This window comes from Fusarium verticillioides, chromosome 7 (genome assembly GCF_000149555.1).
Source record: "Fusarium verticillioides 7600 chromosome 7, whole genome shotgun sequence".
In the NCBI taxonomy this organism is placed as follows: domain Eukaryota; kingdom Fungi; phylum Ascomycota; class Sordariomycetes; order Hypocreales; family Nectriaceae; genus Fusarium; species Fusarium verticillioides.
The window spans coordinates 732,069-750,901 of NC_031681.1; the positions used below are offsets into that span (position 1 = coordinate 732,069).

The 18,833-nt window shown below is 48.4% G+C and overlaps 6 protein-coding genes and 2 non-coding genes across 8 annotated transcripts; 5 read left to right on the forward strand and 3 right to left on the reverse strand.

The window, feature by feature from the left end:
• Nucleotides 1-561: 561 nt before the first annotated feature.
• Nucleotides 562-3,300, forward strand: FVEG_06772 (hypothetical protein). Its single transcript, XM_018895186.1, has 2 exons — nucleotides 562-1,577; nucleotides 1,735-3,300. The coding sequence occupies exons 1-2, from the start codon at nucleotides 1,510-1,512 to the stop codon at nucleotides 2,795-2,797; spliced, it is 1,131 nt and encodes a 376-aa protein (XP_018752406.1). The 5' UTR covers nucleotides 562-1,509; the 3' UTR covers nucleotides 2,798-3,300.
• FVEG_15938 (hypothetical protein) lies at nucleotides 646-1,058 on the reverse strand. Its single transcript, XM_018905169.1, has one exon. The coding sequence runs from the start codon at nucleotides 1,012-1,014 to the stop codon at nucleotides 703-705; it is 312 nt and encodes a 103-aa protein (XP_018752407.1). The 5' UTR covers nucleotides 1,015-1,058; the 3' UTR covers nucleotides 646-702.
• FVEG_06773 (hypothetical protein) lies at nucleotides 3,111-4,729 on the reverse strand. Its single transcript, XM_018895187.1, has 2 exons — nucleotides 4,368-4,729; nucleotides 3,111-4,319 (listed from the first exon to the last, which is right to left on the reverse strand). The coding sequence occupies exons 1-2, from the start codon at nucleotides 4,423-4,425 to the stop codon at nucleotides 3,871-3,873; spliced, it is 507 nt and encodes a 168-aa protein (XP_018752408.1). The 5' UTR covers nucleotides 4,426-4,729; the 3' UTR covers nucleotides 3,111-3,870.
• FVEG_15939 lies at nucleotides 3,635-3,734 on the reverse strand. The gene has a single exon. It is a non-coding gene; the product is annotated as a tRNA-Leu (tRNA).
• Nucleotides 4,730-5,191: 462 nt separating the features above from the next.
• Nucleotides 5,192-5,285, forward strand: FVEG_15940. Its single transcript has one exon. It is a non-coding gene; the product is annotated as a tRNA-Ala (tRNA).
• A 651-nt stretch (nucleotides 5,286-5,936) lies between these two features.
• FVEG_06774 (adenosinetriphosphatase) lies at nucleotides 5,937-10,023 on the forward strand. Its single transcript, XM_018895188.1, has one exon. It carries the CDS (start codon nucleotides 6,158-6,160, stop codon nucleotides 9,746-9,748), a length of 3,591 nt encoding a protein of 1,196 aa, XP_018752409.1. The 5' UTR covers nucleotides 5,937-6,157; the 3' UTR covers nucleotides 9,749-10,023.
• Nucleotides 10,024-11,255: 1,232 nt separating this feature from the next.
• Nucleotides 11,256-15,976, forward strand: FVEG_06775 (hypothetical protein). Its single transcript, XM_018895189.1, has 2 exons — nucleotides 11,256-13,829; nucleotides 13,876-15,976. Exons 1-2 carry the CDS (start codon nucleotides 13,287-13,289, stop codon nucleotides 15,325-15,327), a joined length of 1,995 nt encoding a protein of 664 aa, XP_018752410.1. The 5' UTR covers nucleotides 11,256-13,286; the 3' UTR covers nucleotides 15,328-15,976.
• A 998-nt stretch (nucleotides 15,977-16,974) lies between these two features.
• FVEG_15941 (hypothetical protein) lies at nucleotides 16,975-17,502 on the forward strand (the record flags this gene model as incomplete). The annotated part of the gene is made up of 1 exon (XM_018905170.1): nucleotides 16,975-17,502. The coding sequence occupies one exon, from the start codon at nucleotides 16,975-16,977 to the stop codon at nucleotides 17,500-17,502; it is 528 nt and encodes a 175-aa protein (XP_018752411.1).
• Between the last annotated feature and the right edge of the window lie 1,331 nt (nucleotides 17,503-18,833).

An 18,833-nucleotide genomic window follows, 5' to 3' on the forward strand; every position in this document is an offset into this window, starting at 1 on the left:
CCAAGACCCTGTGTTCCTTGCATATCGTAAACACCCCGGTTGGGTCTGATGATAGAACTAACCTAGGTCATTGCGACGTGTAACCAGCAAAACGTTGGACAGTGAGACAAAGCCATGTCGATTCTTGGAAATGACCGAAAAAGATGCCAAAATACAAACAGAGGCAGAGAGTATGAGTATGCCCAGCGCCAATGGAATTGGACCCCTGTTATTGTTGGCTGTGGCTCAGCGAGGCAGAGCGCTTGACAGGGCTCACTTCTCGCTGTTGTTTGGTCGTTGACTCGCTGGTATTGCCGCTGAGATGAGGGGCTTGGAGATGGATCGCCTTCGTTATTCGGGGCTCGTCTCGCTATCGCTTTGAGGGGAAATGTTTTGTGATTCACGGGCTGTACTGTACCTTGTTGTCCGTTGGCTGTGTAATGCCTAGGACTTTGAGTAAGTTGTCGTTGGAGTTGCGCCTAGTCGCTAGTTCGTTCCGCTCTGTGATTCACGGTTACTAATGTCAAAAATACTGTATAAACAGCCCGTGAAATGCCCATCTAATGACGATTTACCATCAATCTCGTACATCGCAATTCTCGTCTGACTGGTTCTTGTCAGAGAAATATCATCGTTGGCCTCACATCAGCCTCCAATTTCCCACTGGTCCGTCACATCCGCCACAAACGCTGACCAAGGAAGGCTTGGAGACGTCTACAAAAATTACATACAAAATCGCCACTCGGATCTCTCCATTTTATCTTGTTTTCTTCTAATCCAACTTAAGAGCGACAAGTACAAGCGCCCTTGTATCTGCGGACGAAGCGGAACCGTCCCCTCTGAACAGACTCGTCTCCTTGTGCCTTGACGTGTCGCACCTTGACCAAGACAGACAAGACTGGGGGTTGATCCTGTGCTGATCAGTTCTTTTTCTTCTCTCTCGCTCTCTCCCTCCTTGAATTCTCGCTTTCTGCGCCCCTGAATTTCTTGGAAGACCTCATCGTGCTTGACCCTGATTCCAAGAATAGCCTCCATTCTCCATTTGTATATCTATCCTATCTATAGTGGCCATTTTTCTTCTTTTTTTCTTTCCCTCAAAACTAGGTTACCTCACTTGGCGCTCCACTCAAATCAAAGCTACTTAGCGCACTGGGTCCCTATAAACGCTTCGCCTTGCACTGAGCTGACCCCTCCGGACTCGACTCAACCACTACGCTACGCTACTTGCTCAACCCTGCGAACTGAGCCACGCCCTCGAATCCATCGCTTGCTCCAGCCTTCAGCTTCAAAGTCCAATTTCTTTCAACAACTGCGCATCTCTTCCACAGGCTTCTTCACCGCCCTCACCCCTCGACATTTCTATAACATTCCTTCGCCAGTCGCTTCCGGACCTTGATCGCTTCTTTCACACAACATTGATTGTCCTTTTCCCTCTCTAGCCTCTCTCTTTTGATCAAGCAAGCACCCTTTCGCAACTGTTACACCGAAGACCGGCGCGAGCCCACCGCCACACTCACAATCCCACCAACTATGATGGGATCAAAACAAATGCCTGATCGCAAAGAGCTTCGCGATTACAACTACGCTGTCGCCGGCCAGTAAGTCTCTCGATCCTTTTCGCATTACATATGCGCTCCTCATCAGAGCAATTTACTCTCCCTTGAGAGCGCCTCTGTCGCTCCGGCTTGGCATATTTGCGTCACAATATGCCACCCCCGCGCTTCGTCTACATCATGCTAATTTCGATGACTCAAGTGCCGGCACGCTTTGTACCCCCGATGGCGAACTATTCATCAAGCCTTGCACGCAGTCCGAGATCGATTTCTACCAGTCTGCCAATCGACGACATCCCGAATTCGCCGATATAATGCCATTGTTTATGGGATCCCTCCTACTCACCGATCCTACTGAGAAGACAATAGACGAGGCTGTTGCTGGTGTCATCTCCCACGCCGGAGATCTCAAGACGTCAAAGGAAGAAATTGTCGCTTCGGTGACCGAACAGGTTGCTCATGCTACAGCAGCGACACAACAAAAAGAGGGTGGCGCTTGGGTCCCGGCCAAGGATAACAAGATCAAGACCGATACAGCGGTTGTGCTGGACAATGCCACCTTTGGCTTCAAGAGCCCCAACATCCTCGATGTCAAGTTGGGAGTAAGACTATGGGCCGACGATGCCCCTCAACAAAAAAAGCAGCGCTTCGACAAGATCTCGGCCGAGACGACACACGGTAGCTTGGGATTCCGGATAGCAGGAATGCGGGTCTACCGCGGATCAGAGGATGCTTCAGAACTAGACGAGGAAAACTACAAGATCTACGATAAGGACTATGGCCGAACAACAGTCACCCAAGAAAACGTCGTGGACCAGTTCCGAAAATTCATCTTCAACAAGAGCGCTGGCATCGATGAAGATCTCGGCAAGGCCATTTGCGCCGCCTTCATCCGAGATCTCCAAAGAGTTGAAGATATCCTCTCACGACATGAAAGCCGAATGTACTCATCTTCGCTACTTTTCATCTTCGAGGGCGATGGTGAAGCCCTCCGAAGCGCCATTGAAGAGAACAACGCACTCATCGACGCAGAGGCAGGTATCGGCCAAGCAGCTCGAACTACCAAGAGGGTTGATAGCGGCATCGCTCTGGACGACGAAGACGAGCTGGACGAAGACTCGGACCTCGAGGCCTCCCTGCCACAAATATACTCCCTAAAACTCATTGACTTTGCCCACGCCGAATGGACCCCCGGCCAAGGACCCGACGAGAACGCCTTGACGGGTGTGAGGAGTCTTTTACGCATCTTTGAGGAGATGGCATAAATATGTTCATGGAAACGAGAAAAGGGCACCCTTTATGATCATGACAAAAACCAACGGTTTAAAATGGGGACGGATATAAACAAAGCATTTTGCTTAGACGGAAATGGAGCTCGATACCCATGTGCTGAAGGATCGAAAGGGGATCAGACCAAATGATCAAACGTAGAAAACAGCCGCGCTGCGCTGCGGCTCGGTGCAAGGCGTCCATGATGACAATTGATCCTTTACTTTTACTTTGTTCATGGAGTGTTGCTATCGACCTAACATCCTGTGAGATGTCTGGTCTTGGATTTGGCGTTGAAGGATCTGAATTTAGGTGTATAATATATATTTGCATACAGGATTAGGCTACGAGGTTATAAGTAGACCTGAGCAACCTCTACTCTTTCCACTTATACATGTGATACCTTTCGAGGCTGATATGCATGTGATACAACTACTGGAGAAGTAATGGGTAGAATTCGTCACATACGTGATATTTTATAGAATGAAAATGTAATAGGTCTGTATAAGCTGCCTGTGTCCAGAAAACTTCATACTTAGTAGAGCAGCCCAGGAACAAGCCTTCGAGGCCCACGCCTGCGCAAGTAAGTCTAATTAACCACAAACAAGCCGAAATGTCCAATGCCCATACTGAATCACTGTACGAGAACCGCCTAAATCCAACCAAACCCGAAGGTCAAAAAACTCCTAATTATTGTGAAGTGGAGAATACGCAGGCGCCTGTATAGAGTCGAGTTCCGCCTAGCAGCACCCATTTCAGCAAACGATAATCCATTCGCCTCTAGACTTGGAGCCAAAAGACCATCGTGAGAATGCGCAAAAAATGAAACTCATTGATGAGACTGGGACTCGAACCCAGGAGGATTGCTCCACCAGGAAATTGGTGTTAAGGTTAACCTTAACCTGGCGCCATAACCAACTCGGCCATCTCACCCAAGTCCTTCAGGACCCGCTTGTTGTGGTGGACGGCTGCGCAAAATCGTAACAAGTCGCTGGAATTTTCAAGACATAGACGAAGCCGTCTCGGTGTCTTATTTCCGTATCGTGTAAAAGAGACATGCGATGCGCGTTTAATCCTTGGACTGAATCTTGTGATCTCCAGCGACGACGTCGGCGTAAGAAGGTGGCACGCCCTGGCTTTCAGAACTACCTTCGCCATTGCTTGTCACGCCATGCTGCTGGGGCGCGGGACGAGAAGAACCACCAGCGTTCTGAGTGCCATAGTTCATGCTGTTATTGTTGTTGCTAGCACCGCCATGCTGAGGTTGAGGCTGGGGCTTGGGCTGCTGGTTCTGGGGGTGGCCGTGGCCGTGCTGATGAGGGCCTGGCGGGCACTGGACGTAGACGTAGGTAACGCGGTTACCCTCACGATCCTGTGGCAAGGACTCGTACTCGTAGGGCGGCTCAGGATATTTGGCGATGATGTACCATGCGTGGATAAGGCCGGGAATGTATGCGAGGCAGCAGAGGAGGATGTTAATGAGAGAATCGGCGCTGCAGAGACCGCACTTTACCCAGACTAAATCGATGTTAGCGATGATGCGCAACAGGGAAATGGTAGACTTACCGGGCAGTGGGGGGAAGAGAATGGCGAGGAAAGCGAGGAAGAAGTCGGCGGAACACATTGTTGCGTAGTAGAGAGCGTTCAAAACTCTTGCTTTGAAAGAAGAAGCGGTTGAGTTGAAGAATTGACGGTTGTTTGTATGGTTTGTTTGATGCGAGGAAGAAAAGAGAGCGTGTGACCTGATTGACGATGACGAAGGGTTCTTGAGAGGTTCTGCGCTACGCCATGCGAGACAGAAGCTGGGTCACCTGGAGGGTGGCGTCTCTGGGGGAGGGGCTTGCGTAAGAGGGACTGTGCAGGGAGGAAGAGGGTGCATGATTGGCTGTAGCTGAGACTTCAGTCACTGGAACCCCGCCGACAGCGACAGAATCGGGTCATCACTGAGGTTAAAGTGCTGGAGGCAGCCAAAGTCGTTTCAACGAGACATGCGTTGAAATGAGGTGATCAAGATACTCAGTAGAGGACTCATGCCTGTCGTTTTTCTGCCATACTCTAATCGAATTGCCTTCGGAGAGATAATGAAACAAGAAGTGCAGCGTCTTCTTACAATATTCTACGATATGGTTTCGCATACGTCATTCCACTTACACTCTCGTCAAGACATGAATGGATTTCAGGCAGAAGCGCAAAACCTCTGACGCAGAGACTGAATCGCTTATGCAAAGCTAAACTGTAAGTTAATTCAACTACTCACTGCCAACTCCGAGGTCAAGTAGCTCGCATAACTCATACGAGAAACTGGCTTCAACACGCATAGCCTCAGACAACCGCATGCCCTCATGGTGCAGCTTCTGCTCACCTCTCACACACAAAGTCACACATTCATAGGGCGAATGGTTTAGTGGTATAATACTCCCTTAGCATAATTCAGCCTTCTGAATAATCTGGGAGTGGTCCAGGGTTCGATTCCCTGTTCGTCCAACTTAGGTGGTTAGAACCCATCATTATCCACACTTTTTGGATTTTTTAACTGCTCTCAAGATCACTAACATTTCAATTGTATAGCATCGCCATATCACTAAACAAATGTCTTTTTTTTTCTTATGCTCTTTTACTGCTTTTCTCGCTTTATGAAAATTTTCTATTTTACTTCCTTTACTGTTCAAGTTGTTCCCGCGGCTTTGGACAGCGTATTAATAGTTCGTACTCAAGATGCCTAGTCTGAAGGCGATTTGAAGAGAAGAATAACTTGTATTTTTAAGTTTGGATTAAAATTAAATAACCGGCCCTGGAGTAAGATTAACTGTCTTTTCTAAGCAAGCCTCTCCTCAAGTCCTTAGGGAGTAAGAAAATATAAGACTTAATAAGAGGTCATTGAATAAACTTAGGAAAGACTCCCTTAAACTTAGACTAGAATGCCTAAGTTTTTATTACTTAGGATAAGAGTCTTGGGTTTTCTTGCCTCTCCCTGGCTTCTCTGTGCTAAACAGAAGCCTTTGATCCGTAGATTGAAATCCTAAGGCAGCGGAAAGCTTCAGCATATAGGTTTTCATTGAAACTTCCATGAAGCGGAATCCATATAAATACCCTCCCCCTCCCTTGGAATTTATCTTCCGCACTTGGCCAGACCTTCTCCTCTCAAAAACGCACTTACTAGAGCTAAATAAAGTAACCAAAAGCTGTCCTAAGCTATCCTAAGCTCTTGCTCAGATTGCATAAGGCTATCATAAATTAACCTAGGTTTTTCGTAGTTGTGGCTGAGGTTGTCCAAGTTACTCGCTGACTCATCCAATTTTTTATTTTCATGTTCGTCAACCTTGGGTGCTACAGCTCCCACCCAACACAACAGCAAGATGGATGACTTGGCAAATCTCGAGTTGTTATCCCTCGTTTCAAAGGTCTCTTCCGAGCTGAAGAATCATATGAACCTAGACGACAAGACGGTCGCCGAGTTTCTTATCGATAAAAGGACCAAAAGCAGCAATTTCGACGACTTTCGCGATGATCTAGCAAAGGCCCTCCCCTCGATTCCTCTCAGCCTTATAGAGAGTATCGACCGTTTAGTACTTGCTCTGCACCCTCAGTTCAAGGGAAAAGTAAAGGCCAACCACGAAGAGCATCATTCGAGAACCCTAAAGGAGAAGGAAAAGGTCTTTAGTGGGCTCGCGCTGCCGGATAAGGAGCCTGCGCGCGACGATGGATCTGGCGCATTCGATGACACACTAGCACTGTTAGAGGGTCTCGAAGGGAAGGCGAAAAAGGAGAAGTCCGCGAGAAAACGAAGTCGGAGCCCCCGCGACGATTACAAAGAGTCAAGGAGGAGGAGGAGGAGGTCGCGCTCAGGAGAACGACGAAAACGAGACAAATACCGATCGCGGTCGCGGTCGCATGAGCGAGGCGACGAAGATTGGCGTGACGGGTACCGTGATGCGCGCAAAGATCGACGAGGGCGTAGGCGGCACGAAGACGACGACGACGACCGATTTCGCAATGCTCCAGCTCCTGAAGTTGATGATTCACCGCAATTGCACAAGGTCTACGAAGGACATGTAACGGGATTGAAAGATTTCGGTGCCTTTATCAACCTGCACAATGTAAAAGGCAGAGTCGATGGCCTAGTACACGTTTCCCGAATGTCTGCTGGACAGCGCGTCAACCACCCGTCGGATTTGGTGTCGCATGGACAAAAAGTCTGGGTCAAGGTGACAAGTCTCGATAAGGATCAAAACGGCCGCGATCGCGTGGGCTTGTCAATGAAGGACGTTGATCAGTCGACTGGGGAGGATCTAGAACCACAAGCTCGAATGACAACTGGTGCCAATATGGAAGCGCTGGGAGGAGGTCTAAGAGACGGGTTTGCGGAACCAACCGGCATGCCTCGAGATAACTTGGGGCCTCCACGACGACAGAAAAAGAGAATGACTTCTCCCGAAAGGTGGGAGATCAGACAGTTGATCGCATCGGGAGTGGCCAAGGCTTCAGACTACCCTGACCTGGAAGAAGACTACAACGCGACTCTCCGCGGAGATGGCGATCTTGAGCTTGAAGAGGACGTCGACATTGAGGTTCGCGAGGAGGAACCGCCATTCTTGGCCGGACAGACCAAGCAGTCCCTGGAATTATCACCTATTCGCGTTGTCAAGGCCCCAGAAGGCTCTATGAATCGAGCCGCTATGTCTGGTACCAACTTGGCGAAGGAACGTAAGGAGCTCAAGCAACAAGAAGCCGATGCGGCCGCGAAGGACGAACCCAAAGAGAACCTGTCCTCTCAATGGCAAGACCCTATGGCTGATCCCGATAAGAGGAAGTTTGCCAGCGATTTGAGGAATGCCAGGAAGAACCAGCCCTCTGAAGAGGTGCCTGAATGGAAAAAAGCAGTCATTCCAAAGGGACAGTCTCTGGGCAAGCGCACGAACCTCAGTATCAAGGAACAACGAGAGTCGCTTCCTGTATATGCATTCCGAGAGCAACTGATCAAGGCTGTTCACGAGAACCAGATCTTGATCGTAGTCGGAGAAACAGGATCAGGAAAGACGACCCAGTTAACACAGTATCTCGCTGAAGCTGGCTTTGCCAATGATGGTATCATTGGCTGTACGCAACCTCGTCGTGTGGCTGCTATGTCCGTCGCTAAGCGAGTAGCAGAAGAAGTTGGATGCAAGCTTGGTGAGGAGGTCGGATATACGATTCGATTTGAAGACTGCACCAGTCCCTCAACCAAGATCAAGTACATGACAGATGGTATGCTTCAGCGTGAGATTCTGGTAGATCCCGACATGTCGCGATACTCCTGTATCATGCTTGACGAAGCTCACGAGCGTACCATTGCCACCGATGTGCTGTTTGCCTTGCTAAAGAAGGCTCTCAAACGACGTCCCGATATGAAAGTCATTGTCACCTCAGCTACTCTCGATGCAGACAAATTCTCTGCATACTTCAACGAATGTCCTATTTTCACGATTCCCGGTCGAACATACCCTGTCGAGATCCTCTATTCAAAAGAACCCGAGTCCGATTACCTCGATACCGCTCTTGTCACAGTCATGCAAATCCATATTACTGAGCCCAAAGGCGACATTCTTCTTTTCTTGACAGGCCAAGAAGAAATTGACACGGCATGCGAAGTCTTGTATGAGAGAATGAAAGCCTTAGGGCCTAATGTGCCAGACCTCATCATTCTTCCTGTCTACGCTTCACTTCCGACAGAAATGCAAAGCCGAATTTTCGATCCTGCGCCCCCTGGCAGCCGTAAGGTTGTCATCGCCACCAATATTGCAGAGACTTCCATTACTATCGACGAGATTTACTACGTCGTCGACCCAGGTTTCGTCAAGCAGAACGCTTACGACCCCAAGTTGGGTATGGACTCTCTGGTAGTTACACCAATTTCTCAGGCCCAGGCAAACCAAAGAGCAGGACGAGCAGGGCGAACTGGACCTGGAAAGTGTTTCCGTTTATACACAGAGGCGGCTTACCAGTCTGAAATGCTGCCGACTAGTATTCCCGAAATCCAGAGGCAGAACTTGTCCACAACAATCCTCATGCTCAAGGCAATGGGCATTAACGACTTGCTTCACTTTGACTTCATGGACCCGCCCCCTATCAACACCATGCTTACAGCATTGGAGGAGCTATATGCCCTCAGTGCCCTCGACGACGAGGGTCTGCTCACTCGGCTGGGGCGAAAGATGGCCGATTTCCCTATGGAACCTTCCCTAGCCAAGGTGCTTATCGCGGCTGTTGATCTAGAATGTGCGGATGAAGTCCTCAGCATCGTGTCGATGCTTAACATCCCAACCGTCTTTTACCGCCCCAAAGAGAAGCAGTCTCAAGCAGATCAAAAGAAGGCCAAGTTCCACGATCCTCACGGCGACCACCTAACCTTCCTCAACGTCTACAACTCATGGAAGCAGAGCGGTTACTCAGCACCCTGGTGTTTCGAGAACTTTATCCAAGCGCGTTCCATGCGTCGCGCAAAGGACGTCCGCGATCAAATCGTCAAGATCATGGACCGCTACAAACACAAGATCAAGTCCTGCGGCCGCGACACCGAAAAGGTCCGCCGGGCCCTCTGCGCAGGCTTCTTCCGCAACGCAGCGCGCAAGGATCCCCAGGAGGGCTACAAGACCCTCATCGAGGGCACCCCTGTGTACCTGCACCCGAGCTCCGCGCTCTTCGGCAAGCAGGCCGAGTGGGTCATTTACCACGAGCTCATCCTCACGAGCAAGGAGTACATGCACTGCACCACGAGCATCGAGCCCAAGTGGCTCGTGGAGGCGGCTCCGACCTTCTTCAAGGTCGCGCCGACGGATAAGCTGAGCAAGAGGAAGAAGGCGGAGAGGATCCAGCCGCTGTATAATAAATTTGCTACCGAGGATGATTGGAGGTTGAGTGCGCAGAGGAAGGGCGGAAGAGGAGGAGGTGGTGGTGGTACTTGGGGTTAATGTCTGGACCTTAGTCCTAAGGGATGAAAATATTTAGGTAACTTAGCCTAAGCTTAGGAGAGTCTTTTCTAAGTTTATTTAGCACTCTCTTCTAGAGTCCTGTGTTTTCTTGCTTCCGAGGATAAATAGAATGGGCGTTGGGGCATTTTATGGATTTAAGCAAAATGAGACTTGTATTTTAAATGAACCACACTACAGAAAGAAAGGGGAAATTGGATGCTCAGAGAAAAGGCTTATAGAAGATTTTTAGACCTAATACATGTGATTATAGCATATATGCTGTTCCTGTTCCCGAGTACTAACGTGGATTTGATTGCTAACCTAGGTGTCTGTCCGTACTTTCTGGCCTACCCTGTATGTCTCAATATAAGGTGCTTACTCTGTCAAGACCATGAGGTCGAAACGGTAAGTACTGCGTATCTATCAGGAAATAACCAACTCTTGAGAAGCCCAACAGCAACAAAGACAATAACAACATGGTAGCAAATGCGATAGACCATTATCAACTAAGACGTAACCGTCTATATAGACATATCCTCAAATACCTTACAAAAGGACTTAGGGTCCGCCATAATGCCTTGAAGAAGCTACCTTATCTAGCTTATATACCTTCACAGTTATACGGCGGCGATGAAGCCGAGCTGTAGTCCTTAGGTGTTCGATATTAGAAGTTGTTACATGGATGTTTCCTCCAATTAAAGACTTGAATCTGTATTACTTAACCACAAGTCTCTTGAATGTCTACCTAGCTTCGCTTGCGAACCGACATTGTGTATTCTGTACGGAGTAGTCTAAGGCTTATCTAGCCTGATCGCTTGGTTAGGCCAACTCCAATGTTCTAACTTCTAGCGCTTCCGGAATCAGTCGCCGGCGCGTTTCAGCATGCGAAGACAGCTTCAGACCTTCCCCCGCAGGCCGCCGTAAAGGATTTTTACGGTATCAGCCCATTTGCGACTCATGCAGCTAAAATTATCTTCAGCTGTGTCTGCAGACGAGTCGTGAGGGTCAACGATATGCAGGTGCTTGTACCAGAACTGCCTAGTCTGTACTAACCAGCTGTTTCAACGCTTTGATACACTGACAGACACGACCAATGCCATAAGAAAAAGCCGCAGCAATATCTGATACCGGCGCATGAAGATTGAATCTGTGCTTTACTGGTAGACCCTTTACACATTCTGATAGAGTCTGTGCAACGAGGGGAACAAGACGCATGAATAACAAAAAGCACAAACCACCAGGTCCAGGTCCGAGCAAGCCAATAATCAGGGGATGGGTCCTATATTCGATTGGCGAATGCAACCAAGCACGCCTGGATGATGGGGTAGATTATCCGAGGTGCCACTGCAGCTGCCAGATGACATTCGCCAGTCGCGTGAGCAATAAAAAGTAAATTAATTCAAATCTTCAAGACCAGCATCCCTGGGTTCTACGTGCAGATGTCAAAGAACATTGGAGGGAAAAAGCAAAAAAAAAAAACACAGCCTTGCATCGAACAAGACCAAATTGCCGGGTTAGTCGCTCGACGCTCTACAGGGATCAATATTGAAGAGGACCAACAGGGCCAGTCATGACGGTGTGGGCACTAATTCTATCGTATTCACCCCAATCTGTTCAACGGCCCGACGCGGTTCGGCGTATTATTTTTGGTTGACAGCATTTGCATTCGTGAGGAATTTGGAATGACGATGAGAGAGAAAAAGGTGGTGACGGATGGGAATGGCATGCATCGGCTCTCTTTGCATCGTCATTACCATGTTGAGCTGGATGATTGACGCAGGGATGCACCTTGGCCTGTCGATCATGTGGCTTGAACCTTTTGGCCAGAGGTCACGTAATCTCTGTTGTTTAAGTCTATCTTTGAGGGAAGGGGAATGTCAAAAATGGAAGTTCGATTTGATAATATATAATCATGAGGAGTTGGGTAGGCAACGCAATTAGCGAGAGTGTCACTGTTTAATTTATTTTAATTGAACAGAATTAAAAACAAGGGTCATTGATGCAACCTCGATGTTTCAGATGAATTGTCAATTGCAACTCCACCGCACTCTTGCATGTGGTTTTTCTCTCTCTGGCTCTCTCGTTAGTGGCAGGGCGGCCTATCCTTGTCGATCCTCCTTGATTAACGTCTCCCAAAGTGTTTGCATCAATCTGCATAAAACCGACCTCAACCTCTGTCGTCATCATTTCCCAAGACCACGTAACCTTTTTAACGCCTTTAAGGAACAGAATTTGAACGGGAGTACCTATTTCCTGTAATCGGAGAAAAGAGCCAGAAGGGGAAGAGAATAAAAAAAAGACGTTGGCTCTTGACTCAACTCAGAGTACAATGACATGACATGACATGGCAACGAAATGGGTCCGCGTTGTCGGATCGTAGATCGCTAGCTTGCTCTCTCTTCTCTTCTTCTTTGGAGGCTTCCTCTTTTGGGCGGCCAGCCCGGAAACGGATCGACGCCTCTCGTTAGCCACCGCAAGCTCTGGACCGATCCGCTGGTGGTTCAGTTGTTAGCTTCGATAGTTTGTCTCTCAGTCAACAGGGTCCGAGAGGCAAAGGCAAAGTCAGTCAGTGAGTGAGGAGAGAGTGTCTTATGATAAATGGATTTATCATCAATGCATGTTGAACCCCTGCAAACTCAAAACTCAATGCAAGTCTTCAGCTCGTTCAAGGGTGATAATAAAACACCGGAACCTCCACAGCGAGTTTTGGCGTCAAGCCTTGTGCAGTATTTTTTCCAGTGGACGGGGCAGGCATGGATATCTTCCGGAAAACATGTGCTATCTGCACACTGCATTTCTGCAGCGCTAAGGAGGGGACCCAGCATTGCAGAAGCCACTGGGACTGGGTTTCTTTAGTGGCTTTTCGGCCAAGGATTTGCTCGAACCCGACTTGGCCCGCCCCCGCAAGCTCACCTTAGTAGCCTGTGATTGATCCACTGAATTGCATGAGGTAGCGTAGCGACCTGGGAGTGAGAGTGAGAGTGAGTGTGAGCGAGTCAGTCTCGGGTGCCTTCCTCTCTTCCATTGCGACCTGAGCTGGGCTTGGTACCGTGGTATTAAGCGATCGTGGGCTGCTCCTGCTCCGCGACTCGCGATTGAATGAGGGTCCTAGTCGTTACTTTACCTGGGCTGCTCTTGCCTTTTCCTGTTGTTCTAACTTGTCTTTGCGCTCGGGTCCCATTCTTTCCTTCTTTCCTTTCTTCTCTCGTCTTCCATCCAATCCAATCTGATAACTTACAACCTCCCACCAACACCTCACCCCACCCACTAACTATGGTCTTCTAAGCTTTGCACTGTCGCTCTCAACATTAACAACTCTTGGTCCTTTTCTCTCACTGAATGAGAGCACAAATACTCAGATTTTAATTATCTTTTTTTTTTTCTTCTGGCGCGCTATAAACATCAATCAGCAACTGTTATAATAACCCGTTGCGCTTGTGTCGCACAATCGCATTACATTCTACCACTCCCGAGACATAAAGCCACAACCCGACTTGTCCGTCTCCTTTTTGTGGAGGGGCATAATAATTGAGACAAGATGCCTACAATCAATGCTCTTCGATCATTCGAACCTCCTCCTATTCCATCTCTACCCGATTTTGATCGTCGTCGTTCCACAACATCGACACTCTCCAACAACAACTCCGATTCTGTCACCTCATCTCTGCGGGGTCTTCAAGCACCACCCAAAACCAGCAGAGCAAACCGCCCCAAGAGTGCTAAATTTTCATCCTACCGCTTGCGCAGCAATTCAGGCCTTTCACTCCACACCAATGAGGACATTCTGAGACAATATACCGACTACCACCCTGATGGCACACCGCGTGCCGGTATGTATAGCAACGGACTGGGCCAGTGGTCGGGCGAGAGGTTGAGGAGCATTGACTCTGTTACATCGTCCAGAAGTCAAAGATCCAGTATCGCTTTCACTGAGTCGGATGGTTCCAGCGAATTGCCTATTCCTGATCTTGTTGGACGGGAGATGTTTGATATGGTCATGGCCGATCATGCTGCCAGTGGTCAATTATGGAGATTCGCCGCCAATCGAGGACTGGGTCAGAATGTTGATTACCTCATGAAGGTAAGATGAGCAGACCAGATATCGCACAGATTCTAATCATGAGCAGATTCGCGACTATATCCAATCCCTGGAGCAGGTTGTCATTCAACTCTCGACAATATCAACTTCGTACACATCCATCACCGCAACATCACCAATTAATCTGCCCTCCCCTATGTCCAAGGCTCTCAACACCAACATCAAACATCTCACAACATCACTTATTCCCAGCCTGGAAAACATGTTTCTTGAATCTAAAACCTATATCGAACAGCGCATCGTCAGAGAAATCTTCCCCGATTTTGTCAAACAGCAACTATCTCAGTGTACTAGTCTGGCTCTCTCCCTCGACGCAGAAGGTGACTCACCACCAAACCCATACCCGGGCCTCAAGGGATCATTCTGTTTAAGTGACCCGTCGCGATCCGGAAACCCTATTGTCTTTGCTTCCGATGAGTTCGAGGAACTGACAGGATATGCACGAAATGAGGTTTTGGCACACAATTGCCGCTTCCTTCAGGGGCCACAAACTGACCGAGACGCAATTGCCAAGATGCGCTCCGCGATCTGGCGCAACGAGGAGTGTACAGAATTGCTTCTCAACTTTCGCAAAGATGGGACGCCTTTTTGGAATCTTCTGTTCCTGTGCCCTCTTCTCGACACTGCTGGTAAAACAAAGTTCTTTATGGGCGCCCAGATAGATGTCTCGTCCTCGCTGCACGACACTCATGATGTTCTCAAGGTTTTGTCGTACGGTGCTGCGGAGGAAGGGAAGACACCTGAACGGAGCAACTCTCGCTGGGCTAGCGATGGATCTCAAGGCGAGCCTGAAGCGGAGGAAGCCCTGAGTGTCAAGAACAACCAATACAAGACAACAAAGATGTCTGGATTCTTCAAAGCGTTCAAGAAGCCACCACCTCCTCCTCCACTGTCGCCGCCATTGAGCCCACGCCGCAGCTCGGATAGACCACGATCATCAGCTGGACCCACGATACTTGACAAGACCTACAGTACACGAACCGTTATCAGGAGATTTTCTAATCAGCCAGAAATGCTTATGACAACATACGCCCGTTACATGATCCTTGAGCATGTTCCTTCATACCCAGCATCCTTGGGTGCAATGCCTCTCGATCAGGAGATGAAGTATCCACCCAAGTTGTGTGTGTCTTTCTACTCTAAAGAGATGCTCGATGCTCTTGATCTGGGCATGTCGGCGGAGGCTATCATTGGCAAAGATATATTTGACATTTTCACTGAGCAATCTACACTGCCATCGGTTACCAAGGCATTCAAGTCGACAGTCCGAGATCTCGTTGTCCGCGATGGCAAATCCGTCTCGTTGGATCTTGCACTTGCAAACCACATCCCTCGCCGCGCCAATATGACAAGGACGTTGAGTGGTGATAGTGGGGAAGCATCACCGAAGAAGCCAGCCAAGATGATGAGCCATTGGACACCTCTCAAAGATACTGAAGGATATGTCAAGTATGTGGCAATGATTGTGTCGCCAATTTAAATATATGATGAATGGAAAGACGAAACGATATAGTTTACGGGCGACGGATAAAGATTTGGTCTTTGTATTGTATCAGGGGATGTTTGAAGATTATTATACCTGTATGTACTCTTAACGACCAAGAGAATGAAGTAACGACTATAATTACTACAATGAATTGTTTCAGTATACCAAGCTCTCCTCCACTGAACTTGATATGGCAGACTTCTTCATGGACTTGTATGAATCATACTCTCCATTGACATACAACCTAAACAACGCACCGTAGTCCGCGTCACGCTCCAAAAGCAGCCTCAGATCGCCACAGCTCCGCAAGCCTACGACGGAAATTCCACCGACGGTACACCAACACAACGACAATAAAGGGGTAACCACTTCCGACCTGTTAGCCCTATAAATCTCCGACGACGGTGCGTGATCTATAGCGATTGGGTTATTAGGGCCGAGGGGGAATAGCCGGTATTGTTTCTGTTAGCCACTGGTTTTGGCGGGCCGTGGGCCAGGGACTGTAGTCTGATGGCCTTGGTTTAGGAGGGTTGGCCGTGCGCTTGTAGGAGATAAGACACATTTGACGAATTATAGCTTCTTTTGGTCATAGTGTTTCTTGGAAGGTTCAAGTATTAAAACTAGTCACAGGCTACTTTTGAGATTTTAAAGGCACGGGAAATATCCAGTCTGAGTGAGTGTCAAGACATTGATGATCGACTCAACATGTTCTCTGCTTCGCCTTGTCTAGGCCCTGGCTTTAACAAAGGCTTTTCATAAAGTTTGGAAGAGACGAAATAATGCTTTTGTTATGGTCTAGGCGCTGTGGTTATCCGTCATGTCGCTATTTGCTACGTTAGGCGTGTGACTTCATGGACTATAGGAGTTTTTGGGAACAAACAAGTGCTTCGTTGGTGTTCAAGCTGAATTCAACAAGTGTGATTGGAGCAGGTGGTAAATTATCCCGGTTGTTTGTTCGATCATTAGTTCTGCCAACGTTGATGTTTAGATAGCCTTTGGCATAGTCTATACGGGAAGCTGCATATGTTTGCTAAGGATCATCCTATTTCGTGACACAAACACTAACTTCTTGTGGCATCCATGATTATCTGGAATAGAAAATGTCATATCACTCCATTGATCTGTGAACGTAGTGATATTGCTTCTCTTCAAATCAAGCATAGATTCTCCGTATTTGATAGTATCTCAGTAGGACATAGCTCTTGTATCTTAGAGCGCCATGTCTGGTCAAGACATGTTTCTGGTCCTTATTGACCGCTTCATTGGTGTTAGTGAATTTCTGTCATTCTGCAACTCATAAATGATCTAGACTTTCTCATCCATATCGTCAACTCAACTAGATCTGCAGCTCGCCTATAATTATAAAGAACAAGGACGCCACGGGATGGAACTATTGATCTCAATTCTGAGAAATGTAGTCTCATTCGCATCGTCTGTAGATTAACCTGCATATCTAGGTACAGAAAAGGTCGGTCAACCCGTAGCAATGAAGCAGGTTAGATGAAATGCTGTGAGTTGTAAAAGGTCAGTGTATAAACTATGGAAGCCCTCTTTAGTTCCTAACTTCTCAAGACTCTTCTCCTCCATTTACTGTTGAGATCAAAGTTCGGAAACCATCGCATCTTACTTTAAACCACAGCCATGTTAGACTACAATGCACTCAAGGATATGGGCCTAGCCTGTCCCTACGGCGGAATCTTCTACATCTGCGCTGACGATCCGGATCGCTTCATCGGCTGCTGCACCATCAACCCCTGCGGCGCCAGAAAAGGTCTCTGTCCCGATAAGCATCTCAGAGCAGCTAGCTTCAACCCGACACTTGAGCACGAGTTCCTCCCTCAGGCTTGTATCAACGATAACGTCGATGTTAGTTGGTACACCTGCATTGGAGGGGGACTTCCTTTCCTTGGTTGCTGTGCCGTGGATCCTTGTCTCCGTGGTGTTTGCCCTCAAAGAAACCTGAGAGCAGCGAAGTTGAGTGAAAAGGCCAAGAATGCGCAGGAATTTCTTGATGGAGATCCCGAGTACATGCCAGAGCCTACGTCGTCTGCCTTAGGTTCAGGGCTAGGTGTTTCTTCAGTCAGTCTGTGTGTCAGCTCGACCACTGCAATGACGACCATGATCTCCAGCTTCATGACTTCTTTGGCTATGAAAACAACGGTAGCATAGATTCTCTCTACCACTACACCAATTACCTCTGCAGTTACAACAATTACCTCTACCATGACAATCTTGCCCACAGAGGCTCTAGACGCACCACCCGCAGGACCCAAAGAGCAAGGCCCGAACCGAAAGCTTGGGTGGCTATCGGTCCTTTTTCTCATCCCAATTATTCTACTTCTAGTCCTTGCGTACTACAGCTGGAAGCTCAGATGTAGCCATGAACGCAGAGACAAACGGGCCAAAGTAAAGCCCGAACAGAGGCATGAACAGGAACATGGACACGAGCAACAGCAACAGCAACAGCAACAGCAACAGCAACAGCAACAGCAACAGCAACAGCAACAGCAACAGCAACAGCAACAGCAACAGCAACAGCAACAGCAACAGCAACAGCAACAGCAACAGCAACAGCAACAGCAACAGCAACAGCAACAGCAACAGCAACAGCAACAGCAACAGCAACAGCAACAGCAACAGCAACAGCAACAGCAACAGCAACAGCAACAGCAACAGCAACAGCAACAGCAACAGCAACAGCAGGAACCCGAACACAACCCGAACATGTGTCCATACTCATCGTTCAATCGGATTCCCACAGGTGGTGATTTCCGGAACATTAGCAGGCGGCCAAGCATGAACATCCCCCGAAGAACCCTCGAACGTCCACAGAACATCCGAGTTCAACAACTTAATCCTCTTATTAAAGATGGACGCTCCGGTGACAACAAAGAAACGGTCCTTCGACCTGCAGATAAATCGAATCAGCAAGCTCCATTCGCCAGTGTCCAGCGAACAGCTCCAAACCGGAAGCCGTTGCCAGGAATGAGCAACCATACAAGCCGGCGATGAGATAACTTCGGCTGAGGACTCGCCCTTTCGAAACGATAAATTCTGATCCTCTAGATAGCTTCATTCCTTAACCCTAACCATCTCATGAAAGTCCTCATCTGTTGAAAACCACCATTCCCCAAAGCTCGTCGTCAAAAAGTCACCATTTGCTCAAAGTCATCTTCTTCTAAAGATCGAAATGAGTACACCGATATATGAGCTCGAAGGGAGTGCGCCGGTAAGTAATAGCTACTTCAATTTAGTATCGTCAGGGGCTCTGTTTCCTATGGCCATCCCGGGGATGACTCAGGTACAGCAGGATCAACAACAACACCTTGCTTCTGAAGTCTCACCGGCGTATGAACCAACCACTACCATATGGATCCGGAGCCACAACCAGCTCTACGACACACCACCTGCTGAGGAGAACCATCTGCCTTTCTTCTGGCGTAACCACTACGAGCAAGAACGAATAGTGCCGGTCTCGAGGTCTCAAAGGTGGATGGAGT

Excerpts from the sequence above, each read along its gene's own strand:
- FVEG_06775 (XM_018895189.1), top strand. The coding sequence starts at position 13,287 with ATGCCTACAATCAATGCTCTTCGATCATTCGAACCTCCTCCTATTCCA. Across the intron at positions 13,830-13,875 it reads ATGTTGATTACCTCATGAAG|ATTCGCGACTATATCCAATC; the intron begins GTAAGATGAGCA and ends AATCATGAGCAG.
- FVEG_15938 (XM_018905169.1), bottom strand. The coding sequence starts at position 1,014 with ATGGAGGCTATTCTTGGAATCAGGGTCAAGCACGATGAGGTCTTCCAA.
- FVEG_06774 (XM_018895188.1), top strand. The coding sequence starts at position 6,158 with ATGGATGACTTGGCAAATCTCGAGTTGTTATCCCTCGTTTCAAAGGTC.
- FVEG_06772 (XM_018895186.1), top strand. The coding sequence starts at position 1,510 with ATGATGGGATCAAAACAAATGCCTGATCGCAAAGAGCTTCGCGATTAC. Across the intron at positions 1,578-1,734 it reads AACTACGCTGTCGCCGGCCA|TGCCGGCACGCTTTGTACCC; the intron begins GTAAGTCTCTCG and ends CGATGACTCAAG.
- FVEG_06773 (XM_018895187.1), bottom strand. The coding sequence starts at position 4,425 with ATGTGTTCCGCCGACTTCTTCCTCGCTTTCCTCGCCATTCTCTTCCCC. Across the intron at positions 4,320-4,367 it reads TCTCTTCCCCCCACTGCCCG|TCTGGGTAAAGTGCGGTCTC; the intron begins GTAAGTCTACCA and ends ACATCGATTTAG.